The sequence below is a fragment of the Tachyglossus aculeatus genome, chromosome 1 (genome assembly GCF_015852505.1).
Source record: "Tachyglossus aculeatus isolate mTacAcu1 chromosome 1, mTacAcu1.pri, whole genome shotgun sequence".
Lineage (NCBI taxonomy): Eukaryota > Metazoa > Chordata > Mammalia > Monotremata > Tachyglossidae > Tachyglossus > Tachyglossus aculeatus.
Window position 1 is genome coordinate 28,203,669 of NC_052066.1, and position 18,412 is coordinate 28,222,080.

At 44.0% G+C, this 18,412-nt stretch overlaps 1 protein-coding gene across 1 annotated transcript in view; it reads left to right on the forward strand.

Annotated features, from left to right (window-relative positions):
* The window catches only part of RYK (receptor like tyrosine kinase), a 243,138-nt gene that overhangs the window by 164,925 nt on the left and 59,801 nt on the right, over nt 1-18,412 (forward strand). The window contains exon 10 of the mRNA XM_038744510.1: nt 16,994-17,063. Coding sequence (XP_038600438.1) covers nt 16,994-17,063 — 70 coding nt within the window. The remainder of the gene's footprint in view (nt 1-16,993; nt 17,064-18,412) is intronic.

An 18,412-nucleotide genomic window follows, 5' to 3' on the forward strand; every position in this document is an offset into this window, starting at 1 on the left:
CTTTAGCCCGCCGTGAGCCGGGATTGTCTCTATAGCTGGATTGTACTTTCCAAGCGCTTAGTAAAGTGCCCTGCACACAGTAAGCACTCAATGAATAAGAAGCCGGGTGGCGCAGTGGAAAAGAGCCCGGGCTTTGGAGTCAGAGGTCATGGGTTCAAATCCCAGCTCTGCCAATTGTCAGCTGTGTGACTTTGGTCGAGTCACTTAGTACAGTGCTCTGCACACAGTAAGCGCTCAATAAATACAATTGATTGATTGATTGATTAACTTCTCTGGGCCTCAGTTCCCTCATCTGTAAAATGGGGATTAGAACTGTGAGCCCCCCGTGGGACAACCTGATCACCTTGTAACCTCCCCAGCGCTTAGAACAGTGCTTCGCACATAGTAAGCGCTTAATAACTGCCATTAAAAAAAAATGAATACGATTGAATGAACATATTTACTTATACCCTCCCCGTAGCCTGACCAGTGGGAAGAGCCCTGAGAGATGAGTAAAGCCGATAACCAGTCACAGCCACATTATGGCAACCCTCCCCACATCCTTCCATCGGTTCTTATTCAGATCGGGTAATGAACAACTCCATAAAAGCAGATAAATATCTGTGTACACAGATATCTCTTCTATACTGCATGAAAATCTAGTTTGATATTTATTTAGTCTCCACTTGGAGCAGTGCACTGCACAAATTCCATCAGTTCTTCTTCAAATTAGGTAATGACAACCTCCGTAAAAGCAGATAAATATCTGTGTACACAGATATCTCTCTCTTATACACTGCATAAAAATCTAGTTTGATATTTATTTAGTGTCCACTCGGAGCAGTGCACTACACAAATTCCATCAGTTCTTATTCAAATTTGGTAATGAAAACCTCCGTAAAAGCAGATAAATATCTGTGTACATAGATATCTCTCTCTTATATATTGCATAAAAATCTAGTTTGATATTTATTTAGTGTCCACTTGGAGCAGTGCACTACACAAATTCCATGATCATCATCATCATCAATCGTATTTATTGAGCGCTTACTATGCGCAGAGCACTGTACTAAGCGCTTGGGAAGTACAAATTGGCAACATATAGAGACAGTCCCTACGCAACAGTGGGCTCACAGTCTAAAAGGGAGAGACAGAGAACAAAACCAAACATACTAACAAAAGAAAATAAATAGAATAGATATGTACAAGTAAAATAAATAAATAGAGTAATAAATATGTACGAACATATATACATATATGCAGGTGTTGTGGGGAAGGGAAGGAGGTAACATGGGGGGAATGGAGAGTTCTTATTCAATTCTTATTCAAATTGGGTAACGAAAACCTCCGTAAAAGCCGATAAATATCTGTGTACACAGATATGTCTCTCTTCTATACTGCATGAAAATCCAGTTTGATATTTATTTAGTGTCCACTTGGAGCAATGCACTGCACAAAGTCTCGGAGAAATGCTAAGTAAAGACGTGATGCATTGCTTTTTTCAGGGGAGGGTGTGGTACGCCCTTCTAAAAGGCCATCTTAACTTTCTTTTTGTCTGTGTGGTGCTTGAAGCCCTGCCTTTGAAAGAAGAATATTCGGTCTGAACCCACAGGTTGAGGCACCTTTGCATTAAAACAGACTCGTGGGATGGAAGCCGATGGTTGAAACTAGGGGAGAGTCTTCCTGTTCCCCATTTCAGACCGGATTCCATCAGTCATCATCATCATCAATCGTATTTATTGATCACTTACTGTGTGCAGAGCACTGGACTAAGCGCTTGGGAAGTACAAATTGGCAACATATAGAGACAATCAATCAATCAATCATATTTATTGAGCGCTTACTATGTGCAGACCACTGCACTAAGCGCTTGGGAAGTACAAATTGGCAACATATAGAGACAGTCCCTACCCAACGTTGGGCTCACAGTCTAAAAGGGGGAGACAGAGGAAAAAAAACCAAACATACTAACAAAATAAAATAAATAGAATAGATATGTACAAGTAAAATCAATCAATAAATAGAGTAATAAATATGTACAAACATATATACATACCCAACAGTGGGCTCACAGTCTAAAAGACCTCAATCAGTCGGTTGTATTTATTGAGTGCTTACTACATGCAGAGCACTGTTCTAAGGGCTGTAGAACTGATCTTTTTAGGAGAAGCAGCGTGGCTCAGTGGAAAGAGCCCGCGTTTTGGAGTCAGAGGTCATGGGTTCAAATCCCGGTTCCATTCAGTCGTATTTATTGAGCGCTTACTGTGTGCAGAGCACTGTACTAAGCGCTTGAGAAGTACATGTTGGCAACATATAGAGACGGACCCTACCCAACAGTGGGCTCACAGTCTAGAAGTGACTTGCTTTTCAGCTGTGTGACTTGGGGCAAGTCACAAGGAGCATGGCTCAATGGAAAGAGAACGGTCTTTGGCGTCAGAAGACATGGGTTCGAATCCCAGCTCCGTCAATTGTCAGCTGTGTGATCTTGAGCAAGTCACTTAGTTGCTCTGTGCCTCAGTTACCTCATCTGTAAAATGGGGATTAAGACTGTGAGCCCCACGCGGGACAATCTGATTACCTTGTATCCTCCCCAGTGCTTAGAACAGTGCTTTGCACATAGTAAGTGCTTAACAAATGCCATTATTATTATTATTATTATTATTATTATTATTCTCAGTGCCTCAGTTACCTCATCTGTAAAATAGGGATTAAGACTGTGAGCCCGCCATGGGACAACCTGATCACCTTGTACCCTCCCCAGCGCTTAGAACAGGGCTTTGCACATAGTAAACGCTTAACACATGCCATTATTATTATTATTATTATTCTTTGTGCCTCAGTTCCCTCATCTGTAAAATGGGGATTAAGACTGTGATCCCCCCGTGGGACAACCTGATCACCTTGTAACCTCCCCAGCGCTTAGAACAGTGCTTCGCACATAGTAAGCACTTAATAAATGCCATTAAAAAAAAAGAACTTGGGACAGTACAGCACAACAGACATCCCCTGCCTGTAACGAGCTTACGGTCTAGTGTGGAAGACAGTCATCCACGTGAATAAATAAGTGATTTATAATATATAATTTAAAGATATGTACGTAAGTGCCATGGGGTTGAGGGTGGGGCAATTCTAGTTAGAATCATTCTGAAAAGACGGCTGGAGAAAAGCCAACTGTGTACTTCTTGGATTGTGGTATTTGTTCATCATCAATCGTATTTATTGAGCGCTTACTATGTGCAGAGCACATACTATTTGTTAAACGCTTGCCGTGTGCTGAGCACTCTGCTAGGCGCTGGGGTGAATGCAGAATGGCTGGGGCCGTACATATGTATTCTATTTATTTTATTTTGTTGGTATGTTTGGTTTCATTGTCTGTCTCCCCCCTTTTAGACTGTGAGCCCGCTGTTGGATAGGGACCGTCTCTATATGTTGCCAACTTGTACTTCCCAAGCGCTTAGTACAGTGCTCTGCACACAGTAAGCACTCAATAAATACGATTGATTGATTGATGGGGGCCACATGGGGCTCACGGTCTGAGTGGGAGGGAGAATGGGTGTTTAGTCCCCATTTTGCAGATGGGAGCACTGGGGCCCAGAGAGGTGGAGCGGCACGCCCATGGTCACACAGCAGGTGAGTTGCGGAGCTGGGATTAGAGCCCATGTCAGAGGACTTCCAGGCCCGTGGTCTTTCCACTAGACCACCTTGCTACCTGTGGCTGTCTCTTCTCTTGATCTGTCAACCAGATATTATATATTCTCGTATCCGCCATACTCTCATCATCATCATCATCATCAATCGTATTTATTGAGCGCTTACTATGTGCAGAGCACTGTACTAAGCGCTTGGGAAGTACAAATTGGCAACATATAGAGACAGTCCCTACCCAACAGTGGGCTCACAGTCTAAAAGGGGGAGACAGAGAACGAAACCAAACATACTAACAAAATAAAATAAATAGAATAGATATGTACAAATAAAATAAATAAATAAATAAATAGAGTAAAAAAAAATATGTACAAACATATATACATATGTACAGGTACTGTGGGGAAGGGAAGGAGGTAAGATGGGGGGGATGGAGAGGGGGACGAGGGGGAGAGGAAGGAAGGGGCTCAGTCTGGGAAGGCCTCCTGGAGGAGGTGAGCTCTCAGCAGGGCCTTGAAGAAAAATATGGAACGCTTCACGAGTTTGCGTGTCATCCTTGCTCTCCGAAGACCTTCGTTCAGTGCCCCGCGCCCGGTCGTCGTTCAAGAAACGCAGTCGGATAATTGATAGACTGTCCACGGAGAAGTCTGTTGCTCCTCTAAACTGTAAGCTCGTTGTGGCCAGAGGACGTGTCTCATCATCATCATCAATTGTATTTATTGAGCGCTTACTATGTGCAGAGCACTTTGCTAAGCGCTTGGGAAGTCCAAGTTGGCAACATATAGAGACAGTCCCTACCCAACAGTGGGCTCACAGTCTAAAAGGGGGAGACAGAGAACAAAACCAAACATACTAACAAAATGAAATAAATAGAATAGATATGTACAAGTAAGATAAATAAATAAATAGAGTAATAAATCTGTACAAACATATATACATATATACAGGTGCTGTGGGGAAGGGAAGGAGGTAAGATGGGGGGGATGGAGAGGGGGACGAGGGGGAGAGGAAGGAAGGGGCTCAGTCTGGGAAGGCCTCCTGTCTGTTAACCTTGTTGCTTTTTACTCTCTCTGCCACTTAGTACAGTGCTCTGCACATGGTAAGCATTTAATCAACACCGCTGTTGATGGGCTCGCCCTATGGCTGCAAACCTAGGTCATCTTACCTCCTTCCCTTCCCCACAGCACCTGTATATATGTATATATGTTTGTACATATTTGTTACTCTATTTATTTATTTATTTATTTATTTTACTTGTACATATCTATTCTATTTATTTTATTTTATTAGTATGTTTGGTTTTGTTCCCTGTCTCCCCGTTTTAGACTGTGAGCCCACTGTTGGGTGGGGACTGTCTCTATATGTTGCCAACTTGTACTTCCCAAGCACTTAGTACAGTGATCTGCACACAGTAAGCGCTCAGTAAATATGATTGATGATGATGATGATATCCGCCATACTCTCCGTTCAGTGCCCCGCGCCCGGTCGTCGTTCAAGAAATGCAGTCGGATAATTGATAGGTAGACTGTCCACGGAGAAGTCTGTTGCTCCTCTAAACTGTAAGCTCGTTGTGGCCAGGGGACGTGTCTGTTAACTTTGTTGCCTTTTACTCTCTCTGCCACTTAGTACAGAGCTCTGCACATGGTAAGCATTTAATCAACACTGCTGTTGATGGGCTCGCCCTATGGCTGCAAACCTAGGTCATCTTATCTCCTTCCCTTCCCCACAGCACCTGTATATATGTATATATGTTTGTACATATTTGTTACTCTATTTATTTATTTATTTTACTTGTACATATCTATTCTATTTATTTTATTTTGTTAGTATGTTTGGTTTTGTTCTCTGTCTCCCCCTTTTAGACTGTGAGCCCACTGTTGGGTAGGGACTGTCTCTATATGTTGCCAACTTGTACTTCCCAAGCGCTTAGTACAGTGCTCTGCACACAGTAAGCGCTCAATAAATACGATTGATGATGACTGTCTCTATATGTTGCCAACTTGTACTTCCCAAGTGCTTAGTCCAGTGCTCTGCACACAGTAAGCGCTCAATAAATACAATTGATTGATTGATTAATAGGTGCAGCCCCGCAGTTATGACCTTTGCAATTCAACCGATACAGGGGTTGTTTGGCGAGCCAATCCAACACTTCTTTTCTCTGTTCCTCGACAGAAGCCTTTAGCATAATAATAATGGTACTTGTTAATAATAAAGGTATTTGTTAAGCGCTTACTATGTAATAATAATGTTGGTATTTAAGCGCTTACTCTGTGCTGAGCACTGTTCTAAGCACTGGGGTAGATACAAGGTAATCAGGTTGTCCCATGTAGGGCTCACAATCTCCATCTCTCTTTTACTGATGAGGTAAATTGAGGCACAGAGAAGTGACTTGCCCAAGGTCACACAGCTAAGTGGCAGCTGTTTCCCAGACTGAGCCCCGCTTTTTCTCTGCTCCTCCTCCCCTCCCCATCGCCCCCACTCCCTCCCTCTGCCCTACCCCCTTCTCCTCCCCACAGCACTTGTGTATATTTGTACATATTGATTACTCTATTTTATTAATGGTGTGTATATATCTACAGTTCTATTTATCTTGATGGTATTGACACCTGTCTACTTGCTTTGTTTTGTTGTCTGTCTCCCCCTTCTAGACTGTGAGCCCGCTGTTGGGTAGGGACCGTCTCTAGATGTTGCCAACTTGGATTTCCCAAGCGCTTAGTACAGTGCTGTGCACACAGTGCTCAATAAATACGAATGAATGAATTTAGGGTGCAGATAAACACAGGTTTTGTAACCGGCCAGTGTCTCGTTCTGTTTCACTGGGGTGGCCCAGTTTGTCGGTGATAATCAGCGTCACGTCTGCGGGAGACCAATTCACCCGGACCGGCCTTCCTCCCTCCATCCAATGAAAAGCTAAAAGGTTCGCTTCAAATTAATATGCCCATAAAACCCTCTCCTACGTTGCCGCAGGTTTCCCACCTTAAAGGATCGTAGAATAAAAGATGACATAAACCGCAAATTCCAGCAAGAACATTTATTATGGCCCAGTGGAAAGAGCTCATTCATTCATTCATTCAGTCGTATTTATTGAGCGCTTAACTGTGAGCGCAGCACTGGACTAAGCTCTTGGAAAGTACAATTCGGCAACAGATAGAGACAATCCCTGCCCAGCAACAGGCTCACAGTGTAGAATGGGGGTTTACAGACAATAAAACAAAACAAAATAAGTAGACAGGCATCAGTAGAATCAATATAAATAAATAGCTCAGGACTGGAAATCAGACCGACCCCAGCATTGACGCTGGCCATGCCGCGTGACTTTGGGTGAGAAACCCTTTAATCTCTTCGGGCCTCAGTTTCCTCATCATCGTCATCATCATCATCAATTGTATTTATTGAGCGCTTACTATGTGCAGAGCACTGTACTAAGCGCTTGGGAAGTACAAATTGGCAACATATAGAGACAGTCCCTACCCAACAGTGGGCTCACAGTCTAAAAGGGGGAGACAGAGAACAAAACCAAACATACTAAAAAAATAAAATAGAATAGATATGTACAAATAAATTAAATAAATAAATAGAGTAAAAAAATATGTACAAACATATATACATATATACAGGTGCTGTGGGGAAGAGAGGGAGGTAAGATGGGGGGATGGAGAGGGGGACGAGGGGGAGAGGAAGGAAGGGGCTCAGTCTGGGAAGGCCTCCTGGAGGAGGTGAGCTCTCAGCAGGGCATCTGTAAAATGAGTATGGGATAGATGGTTAGTCAATCAGTCATGTTTATCGTACGCTTCCTGTGTGCAGAGCGCTGTACTAAGCGCTTGGGAGAGGACAATATAATACTGTGATGGACACATTTCCTTGCCCACAACATGCTTATCATGAGTCCTGTTTGGTCCAGGGGCTGTTAGCTAATTCTGCTGTTTAGCACAAAGTTCAAGGACTTAAATGCTGTTGTTATTTTATGAGGGTTTTGTGCTTTTAAAAATTGTAAGTAGATTTTGGAATATTTTAGCTGAGGTGTGAGACTTAAGTTTGAGGATAGAGCAGAAAATTGCTGCCAGACATAATATGGAAAATGCTGGTGCTTAAATGCATTTTAAAGGCAGAAGAGAAAGGATACCAATCTTTAAAATATCAATGGCATTCTTTTGTCTGACACCCAACATTCCCTGTGATTTTTAGACTGTGAGCCCACTGTTGGGTAGGGACTGTCTCTATATGTTGCCAACTTGTACTTCCCAAGCGCTTAGTACAGTGCTCTGCACACAGTAAGCGTGCAATAGGTACGATTGATTGATTGTGATTCTTTTCAAAAAAGAAATCATCAGCGTTCAGTCATCCTGTATGCATAATTCTAGGAATAGCTTCAGGCCGAATCACTTTTCATATAGGATTTGTCAAATGTATTAATTAGAGCACAGTTTCCTTTATTTCTCTGCTTTTTCTTCTCGTTAGACCGTGATGAATTTTCTTTGGGGGGAAAATCCCGAATTTTCATACTCACATTTATTTGAGGTTTTTAAAATATATCCTGAAAATGGTTCAGAATGGGGTTTAAACGTACGGAATGTATTTCACCTGAAAACCACAAGGACTTATAGAGACGGGGAAGGGAGAGTAACAAGGAAATAATTTTGATAAGAAAATACAATGCAGATGCTAGGACTGTTTGAAGAGATAAGATTTGGATTTCCGTATATATTCGAGTAGCAGGGTCATTCATTCCTTTGAATGCCTTTCCATCATAAATTAGAATGTTCCCCCCATGCTCAGAAGAAACAATGAAAAGTACAGAGAGTACTAACATGAAATATTATTGGAATTTTGTAGTATATAGAGGAAGGGTACTGACCAAAGGTTATTGTGCTCCCTTCAAAATTGTTATTATGAAATCCGATGAGTAATATTAACATTTTTTTTTTCCAAAGTGGTCTCCCTTGGCCGATTTGGCTGGTGTACACACTTGCATAAATTCTTGTGGTTATGTTGCCAACTTGTACTTCCCAAGCGCTTAGTACAGTGCTCTGCGCGCAGTAAGGGCTCAATAAATACAATTGCATGAATGAATGAATGTCGTCTCATCCGTAATTGTGCAAACGTGAGGCTGTAAATTCACTCATCATCATTGATAGTATTTATTGTGCACTTGCCTAGTGCAGAAAACTGTAGTGCTCATTCATTCGTATTTATTGAGCGCTTACTGTGTGCAGAGCACTGGACTAAGCAGTTGGAAAGTACAATTCGGGCAACAAATAGAGACAATCCCTACCCAACAACAGGCTCACAGTCTAGAAGGGGGGAGACAGTCAACAAAACAAAATAATCAATCAGTCAATCGTATTTATTGAGCGCTTACTGTGTGCAGAGCACTGTACTAAGCGCTTGGGAAGTACAAGTTGGCAACATATAGAGACAGTCCCTACCCAACAGTGGGCTCACAGTCTAAAAGGGGGAGACAGAGAACAAAACCAAACATACTAACAAAATAAAATAAATAGCATAGATATGTACAAGTAAAATAAATAAATAAATAAATAGAGTAATAAATCTGTACAAACATATATACATATATACAGGTGCTGTGGGGAAGGGAAGGAGGTAAGATGGGGGGATGGAGAGGGGGACGAGGCGGAGAGGAAGGAAGGGGCTCAGTCTGGGAAGGCCTCCTGGAGGAGGTGAGCTCTCAGTAGGGCCTTGTAATAAATAAAGCAAGTAAACAGGCACTTGGGAGAATAAAATAGTTAACACACCTAAGCCTTTTCCTTAGAGACTTTGACTCTTTAAGCGAGCAAGAAGTATGGGATTGGCTTTTCTATCTATTTAGGTTTTGTGCATGTGGTTAAGGGATTTTTGTGCGGGTGGACCCTACATTAAATTTTCCAGAATTTCAATGTTGATATCCATTCCTTGTTTTCCTTGAAATTTGCTGTTTTTCTTGGATGACTGTCCCACCCTTCTGCCTATAATTTGTTATGGTCTTAATTGCCTTCCTTCTTTAACCACCCTTCAAAATTTTGGGGTCTTGGTGGCTAAATTTCTCTCCTATCCTTTGGGATTGTGTTTGTAATCTGAGGCAGTTTATGTTTTTGTATTTTTAGAACAATCAAGGTATCTGGTCTAAAATATGAATACTTCAAAAGAACACGATTTTCATCCCCGCATTAAATATAAGTGAGGTTTTACCCTCTCTGACGGCAGTCGGTCCCCCAGGCGCTGTTTGAGACACACCACTGTTTTTAACTCCCACTGTTGGGTAGGGACTGTCTCTATATGTTGCCAGCTTGTACTTCCCAAGCGCTTAGTCCAGTGCTCTTCACACAGTAAGCGCTCAATAAATACAATTGATTGATTGATTGATTGATTTAACTCCTCACTCTCGGGTCGCTTATCCGCTCCTGTGATTTTAGCTACCACCTTTCAGCAGTCGACTTTCAAATCTAGCTCACTCATCTAGACTGTGAGCCCACCGTTGGGTAGGGACCGTCCCTATATGTTGCCAGCTTGTACTTCCCAAGCGCTTAGTACAGTGCCCTGCACACAGTAAGCGCTCAATAAATACGATTGATTGATTGATTGATTTAACTCCTCACTCTAGGGTCGCTTATCCTCTCCTGTGATTTTAGCTACCACCTTTCTGCAGTCGACTTTCAAATCCAGCTCACTCATCTAGACTGTGAGCCCACCGTTGGGTAGGGGCCGTCCCTATATGTTGCCCACTTGTACTTCCCAAGCGCTTAGTACAGTGCCCTGCGCACAGTAAGCGCTCAATAAATAACGATTGAATGAATGAATGAATCCTGACCTCACCTTCACTTCAGCCTGCCATTTCCTTCAGAAAGCCTGCCCTTCCCCGACAGGGCCCTCATTTCCCCGCGTGGCTCAGTGGAAAGAGCCCGGGCTTGGGAGTCAGAGGTCATGGGTTCAAATCCTGGCTCTTCCAATTGTCAGTTGTGTGACTTTGGGCAAGTCACTTCTCTGGGCTTCAGTGACCTCATCTGGAAAATGGGGATCATCATCATCGTCAATCGTATTTATTGAGCGCTTACTGTGTGCAGAGCACTGTACTAAGCACTTGGGAAGTACAAATTGGCAACATATAGAGATAGTCCCTACTCAACAGTGGGCTCACAGTCTAAAAGGGGGAGACAGACAACAAAACCAAACATACTAACAAAGTGAAATAAATAGAATAGATATGTACAAGTAAAATAAATAAATAAATAGAGTAATAAATATGTACAAACATAAGACTGTGAGCCCCCCGTGGGACAACCTGATCACCTTGTCACCTCCCCAGCGCTTAGAACAGTGCTTTGCACATAGTAAGCGCTTAATAAATGCCGTTGTTATTATTATTGTCGCCTTTCCACTTGGAACTGCCCCCTTTAAGCACTTCATAGTCACCCCACCCTCAACCCCACGCCACTTACGTACTTGTCTTATACCGTCGAGTCGTTTCTGACCCTTAACGATGGCCACATCTCTCCCAGAACGGCCCATTCTCCATCTGCAATCGTTCTGGTAGTGTCGCCATAAAGTTTTCTTAGTAAAAATGCAGACGTAGTTTACCATTGCAGCCCTCTGCGCAGTCAGCTCGAGTCTCCACCCTCGACTCGCCCAAGCCGCCGCTGCTCGGGACGGCTGAATTTTATCTGCCGTTTATTTCAATGCCCGTCTTCTAGACTGTAAAGCTCCTTGTGGGCAGGGATTGTATTTGCCAACTCTGTTCTCTTGTAGTCTTCCAAGCTAATCCCAGGTCTGCTGTGTGACCTTGAGCGAGTCACTTCACTTCTGGGCCTCCGTCACCTCCATCTGTAAAGTGGGGATTGAGACTGTGAACCCCCTGAGGGACAGGGCCTGTGTCCAACCCGATTTACTTGTGTCCACCCAAGCGCTTAGTGCAGTGCCTGGCACATAGTAAGCGCTTAACAAATTATTACTATTTACGTTAATTATTAGTAGTGGTAGCAGCCCAGTGCTCTGCACACAGGAAACGTTCAATAAAAACGATTGATTGACTCATCTCATTTCCCCACCCCTTTTTGTATGTCACCTACGCACGTGAGTCCAGAAGCAGCATGGCTCAGTGGAAAGAGCCCGGACTTGGGAGTCAGAGGTCATGGGTTCAAATACCGACTCCGCTGCATGGCTGCTGTGTGACCTTGGGCAAGTCACCTAACTTCTCTGAGCTTCAGTTAGCTCATCTGTAAAATGGGGATTAAGACTGTGAGCCCCACGTGGGACAACCTGATCACTTTGTATCCCCCCCAGCGCTTAAAACAGTGCTTTGCACAGAATAAGCGCTTAACAAATGCCAACATAATTATTATTATTATTATTATTCTCTGAGCCTCATTTACCTCATCTGTAAAATGGGGATGAAAACTGTGAGCCCCTTGTGGGACAACCTGATCACCCTGTATCCCCACCCCCAGCGCATAGAACAGTGCTTTGCACATAGTAAGCACTTAACAAATGCCATCGTTATTGTTATTATTATTACCACCCAGTGAGCTCTTACCCTTTCCCCCAGCTTCTACCACCACAGTACGTAGGACATAATAATAATAATAATAATAATAATAATAATAGTACTTGTTAAGTGCTTACTGTGTGCAAAGCACTGTTCTAAGCGCTGGGGAGGTTACAAGGTGATCAGGTTGCCCCACGGGGCACTCACAGTTTTAACCCCCATTTTACAGATGAGGTAACTGAGGCACAGAGAAGTTAAGTGACTTGGCCAAGGTCACACAGCCGGCAGTTGCCGGAGCCGGGATTTGAACCCATGACCTCTGACTCCAAAGCCCGGGCTCTTTCCACGTAGCCACGCTGCTTCTCTGCTTCTCTGTAGCTTCTGCTGCTTCTCTGTAGCCACGCTACATCTCTTTATACTTCGGCTGCCTTCCCTTCCTCTAACTGATTTTAATGCCCGCATCACCTGCTAGATTGCAAGCTCCTTGAGGCCAAGGATTATGAACACTGACTCTGTTGTAAAGTTCCCCACCCCGCCCACTAAATGCCATTGATGGATTAAACTGACACATCCGCCTGAATGTCCTGCCGACTTAAACTCTTCATGGCTAAAACTGAACTTCTCTTATTTGCTCCTTATATCCCGTCTCACTTCCCTTGTGAACACATATGGAAATGCTATGGGAGTGCGTTAAATACTAAAATTCATTCATTCAGTCGTATTTATTCATTCATTCATTCAATCGTATTTATTGAGCACGTACTGTGTGCAGAGCACTGTACTAAGCGCTTGGGAAGTGCAAGTTGGCCACACATAGAGACGGTCCCTACCCGACAACGGGCTCACAGTCTAGAAGGGGGAGACGGACAACAAAACAAAACGTATTAACAAAATAAAATCAATAGAATAGTAAATATGTACAAGTAAAATAGAGTAATAAATCTGTACTGCTAATGTCTGTCTCCCTATCTGGGCTTGCTGTGTGCAGAACACTGTACAAGTGGGCTCACAGTCTAGAAGGGGGAGACAGGCAACAAAACAAAGCAAGTAGGCAGGTGTCAATACCATCAAAATAGGTAGAATTATAGACATATACACATCATTAATAAAATAAATAGGGTAATAAATATGTACAAATATACACAAGTGCTGTGGGGAGGGGAAGAGGGAAGGGAGGGAGTGGGGGGGTTGAGGAGGTGAAGTGCTCCGTGGGCATAGTCTACAGTGCGTAGATTCATTCTGTCGTATTGAGCGCTTACCGGGTGCAGGGCACTGTACTAAGCGCTTGGGAAAGTACAATACAGCAATAGAGAGAGACAGTCCCTGCCCACAACGAGCTCAGAGTCTCGAGTCCTAGATGATTCAGTAGGGAGGGAAAATAGGGCGGGGAGAGGATTATTAAGGAAGGCTTCCGGGAGGAGCTCTGACCTTAGTAGGGTTTTGAAGCTCGGGAGAACAGCCATCTCCTGGATGTGAAGAAGGAGGGGGCTCCAGGAGGAGGGGAGGGAATTCATTCATTCACTCAGTCGTATTTATTGAGCTCCTACTGTGTGCAGAGCACTGTACTAAGCGCTTGGAGGGTACAGTTCGGCAACAGATGGAGACAATCCCAACCCAACAACGGGCTCCCAGTCTAGAAGGGAATGAGCGAGGGGTTGACGGCGAGATAGATCAGAGTGGGGTACAGGGAGGAACACACAGTAAGCGCTCAATAAATACGATTGATTGAATGAATAATTGAATTAGAAGAGGGAAGATGAGTAGACTGTGAGATGAGAGCTGAATGAGAGAAGCAGCGTGGCTTAGTGGAAAGAGTACGCGCTTGGGAGTCAGAGGACGTGGGTTCTCATCCCAGCTCTGCCACTAGTCTGCTGTGTGACCTTGGGCAAGCCACTTCACTTCTCTGGGCCTCAGTTCCCTCATCTGTAAAATGGGGATGAAGACTGCGAGCCCCACGTGGGACAACCTGATCACCTTGTATCTGGAGTAGAATGGCACTGGACACATAGAAAGCCCTTAACAGATACCATCATTATTATTAAAGCCGGTGGGCAGGACTTTCTGCTTAACGTTGGGGGAGTGGATGGGCAGCCGTTGGAAGGTTCTGAGGAGCGGGGAGACGTGGGGAGTGTGCGGGAGAGTGAGGAGAGTTTAATCAATAAATATGATTGATGATGATGATGACCTCTTGACGAAAGAGAGCATGTTCAGTAGGCCATTGGGGTGATTCCCTTTATCCTGTGAGGGTGGGGCCGTGGGACCTGTAGAGTACTGATTGCGAGCCACCTTGTAACCTCCCCAGCGCTTAGAACAGTGCTTTGCATTTTAGCACTTAGTACAGTGCCCTGCACACAGTAAGCGCTCAATAAATACAATTGAATGAATGAATGAATGAATGAATGGTGGCGGTCAGCAAATACCTAAATTTCTTCAACTCTCTCTAGACTGTAAGCTCCTTTTGGGCACGGAACGTCTCTGCTAATCCTGTTCTATTGCACCAAGGGTTAGCACAGTGCTGTGCACATAGCAAGTGCTCAGTAAATGCCATTGATTGATTGATGGATTTGGCGAACTCTAACATCCAGCCAGGGTTGCTTGGGTTTCTCAGCTTGGTCTGGGTGTCTGGTGAGCCCCTTCCTTCCTCTCCCCCTCGTCCCCCTCTCCTTCCCCCCATCTTACCTCCTTCCCTTCCCCACAGCACCTGTATATATGTATATATGCTTGTACATATTTTTTTACTCTATTTATTTATTTATTTATTTATTTATTTATTTTACTTGTACATATCTATTCCATTTATTTTATTTTGTTAGTATGTTTGGTTTTGTTCTCTGTCTCCCCCTTTTAGACTGTGAGCCCGCTGTTGGGTAGGGACTGTCTCTATGTGTTGCCAACTTGTACTTCCCAAGCGCTTAGTACAGTGCTGTGCACACAGTAGCGCTCAATAAATACGATTGATTGATTGGTTGCAGGTCTGCGGAAGCCCTTGTTTCAATATGGTCATTAATTCATTCATTCATTCAATTGTATTTATTGAGCGCTTACTGTGTGCACAGCACTGTACTAAGCGCTTGGGAGTACAAGTCGGCAACGTATAGAGACAGTCCCTACCCAACAACGGGCTCACAGTCTAGAGGGGGGAGACAGGCAACAAAACGAAACACGTAGACAGGTGTCAAAATTGTCAGAACAAACAGAATCGTGAGAAGCTGCAAGGTGGAGTTAAAGCATTTGCTCCTTTGTCTTCAATAGTTTTTTTGTTTTGCTTTTTTCATACGAGTCACCTCTCTCCAACAAACTCATTCAGTCGCATTTATTGAGCGCTTACTGTGTGCAGAGCACTGTACTGAGCGCTTGGGAAGTACAAGTCGGCAACATATAGAGACGGTCCCTACCCAACAGCGATCCCAATGTCGCCTTGTCCCTGCCAAACCCACACTGCCCGGAAGGCCGAGTCTCTCGCAGCGTGGCTCAGTGGAAAGAGCCCGGGCTTGGGAGTCAGAGGTCATGGGTTCGAATCCCGGCTCCGCGACTTATCAGCTGTGTGACTTGTCCAAAGTCACACTTAACTTCTCTGGACCTCAGTTCCCTCATCTGTAAAACGGGGATTAAGACTGTGAGCCCCAAGTGGGACAACCTGATTACCTTGTATCTCCCCCAGCGCTTAGAACAGTGCTTGGCACATAGTAAGCGCTTAACAGATACCAAAATGAGTATCCAGCGCTTAGAACAATGCTTTGCACATAGGAAGAGCTTAATAAATGCCATCATTATTATTATTTTAAAAAGAATTGTGCTTACTATGTGCCAGGTACTGTACTGAGCAGTGAAGTGCCCCTTCATTGTCAATGCAGTCGCTTTTAGGTGTGATCCCCTGGTCCAGTAGGGCATAACCCTTTTCATTGCTCGAGACTGGAAGCTTTATCCAGTGTGGATTCAGCCCCAGAAACTTTGGGGGCCATTGCCACCGTACCCTCAGGGGAGGGGTCACCTGTGGATACCTAGTAAAATAATAATAATAATAATAATAATAATGGCATTTGTTAAGCCCTTACGATGTGCAAAGCACGGTTCTAAGCACTGGGGGGGATACAAGGTGATCACGTCGTCCCACTTGGGGCTCCCAGTCTTAATCCCCGTTTTACAGATGAGGGAACTGAGGCACAGAAAAGTGAAGTGACTTGCCCAAAGTCACACAGCTGACGATTGGCAGAGCTGGGACCTCTGACTCCCAAGCCCGGGCTCTTTCCACTGAGCCACACTGCGATTTAAGTGACCGTATCACGAGCGGAGGAGGCAGCAGTGTCTAGTCGAAAGGGCGTGGGAGTGGAAGAGAGTCAGAAGACCTGGATTATAATCCCCGCTCTGTCAGTGGCCTGCAGTGTGGCCGTAGCATCCCTACCCCTCAGTTTCCTTATCTGTAAAATGGGGATAAAACCCCAACTCTCCCTCCCTCTTGAAAAAGGAGCCCCATGAAGGACAAAGGCTGCATCTGATCTGATTCTCTGGTAAGCTATCGCTATATTTAGCAGAGAGTAATAATAATAATAATAATGGCATTTATAAAGCGCTTACTACGTGCAAAGCACTGTTCTAAGCGCTGGGAGAGTAAGTGCTTAGTAAGTACAATTATCAAACGGACCGTGCGTAGTGCCCGGCGCCTTTAAGTGGAACGAATCTTCGGTTCACCAATTTGAATGTGCTGTGCTCTAGAAGAAACATAGCTGTATTTGCCGTTTAATGCATGCCAAGACCTTTCACATTTAAGGATTGGAACTGCGATTCAGGTGGTTTAACCATCACTATTTCGAGAAGCATTTTCAAGTTTGAATTGGAAACAGAGCTGGTCAGCTGATTCCAGTAAAATCATTCTGAACTATTTTCTTTCTCTAGATCAAGCTTCTGAAATTCAGGTGACAATGATGCTCACAGAAAGCTGTAAGCTACGCGGTCTTCATCACAGGTGAGCAAAAATGTATTTTTTACTGGTAGGTGATAAAATCTTACATGTGCCATGAAAAATGCACATAGAATGTTTTTTCCGTCTCCCCCACTAAATTGTAATTTCTTTGAGAGCGGGTATTGCCATCTAGACTGTGACCCCACTGTGGGGCAGAGAATGTGTTGATTCTGATTACTTGTATCTACCCCAGTGCTTAATTCAGTGCTTGACCCCTAATAATTGCTTAACAAGTACAATTTTTTTTTAAAGGATGATTTTATTTTTTCCTGTTTTTGCTCTCTCCCAGTTACTTAGTACAGTTCTCCTGCAATGAGATGTTTGCGTGCTTGCGAAAACCTATACTAAGGAGAGCTCATATAATAATACAGCAACTAACACCGTGGTGCATGGGACCCAAAACAGGCTTGGGTTGTATGGAAGAATGCTCCCTAATTCCCCAGCAGCTCTCTAATCAAGCTCTCTAAGGCCTCCAGGAGGCCTTACCTCCTCCAGGAGGCCTTCCCAGACTGAGCCCCTTCCTTCCTCTCCCCCTTGTCCCCCTCTCCATCCCCCCATCTTACCTCCTTCCCTTCCCCAGAGCACCTGTATATATGTACATATGCTTGTACATATTTATTACTCTATTTATTTTATTTTACTTGTACATATCTATTCTATTTATTGTATTTTGTTAGTACGTTTGGTTTTGTTCCCTGTCTCCCCCTTTTAGACTGTGAGCCCACTGTTGGGTAGGGACTGTCTCTATATGTTGCCAACTTGGACTTCCCAAGCGCTTAGTACAGTGCTGTGCACACAGTAAGCGCTCAATAAATACGATTGATGATGATAATCAGAATGCATAGTGAAACCACACCCAGTGGCAGAGCAGAGTGCTGAGAAGAGGTGTCAGTCCCTAAATGCCGAAAATACTATCATAGAATACGTCTGTAGGAATTTTGGGCAATCCACCCAAAACTGCTGGAAATGGTGTTTCTCCAAAATAAGGAGCCTGTTGTTCTCACCACTGTCCCTTTGTGTTTCCCTCCCCAGTGGTAAGCTTAGAAAGAGCTGCCCTTCACGTTTAAATGTGACGCTTTTGTGGATTAAAAATCAATCAATCAATCAGTCGTATTTATTGAGTGCTTACGGTGTGCAGAGCACTGTACTAAGCTCTTGGGAAGTACAAGTTGGCAACATATAGAGACAGTCATCATCATCATCAATCGTATTTATTGAGCACTTACTGTGTGCAGATCACTGTACTAAGCGCTTGGGGAGTACAAGTTGGCAACATCTAGAGACAGTCCCTACCCAACAGTGGGCTCACAGTCTAGAAGGGAGAGACAGAGAACAAAACCAAACACACTAAC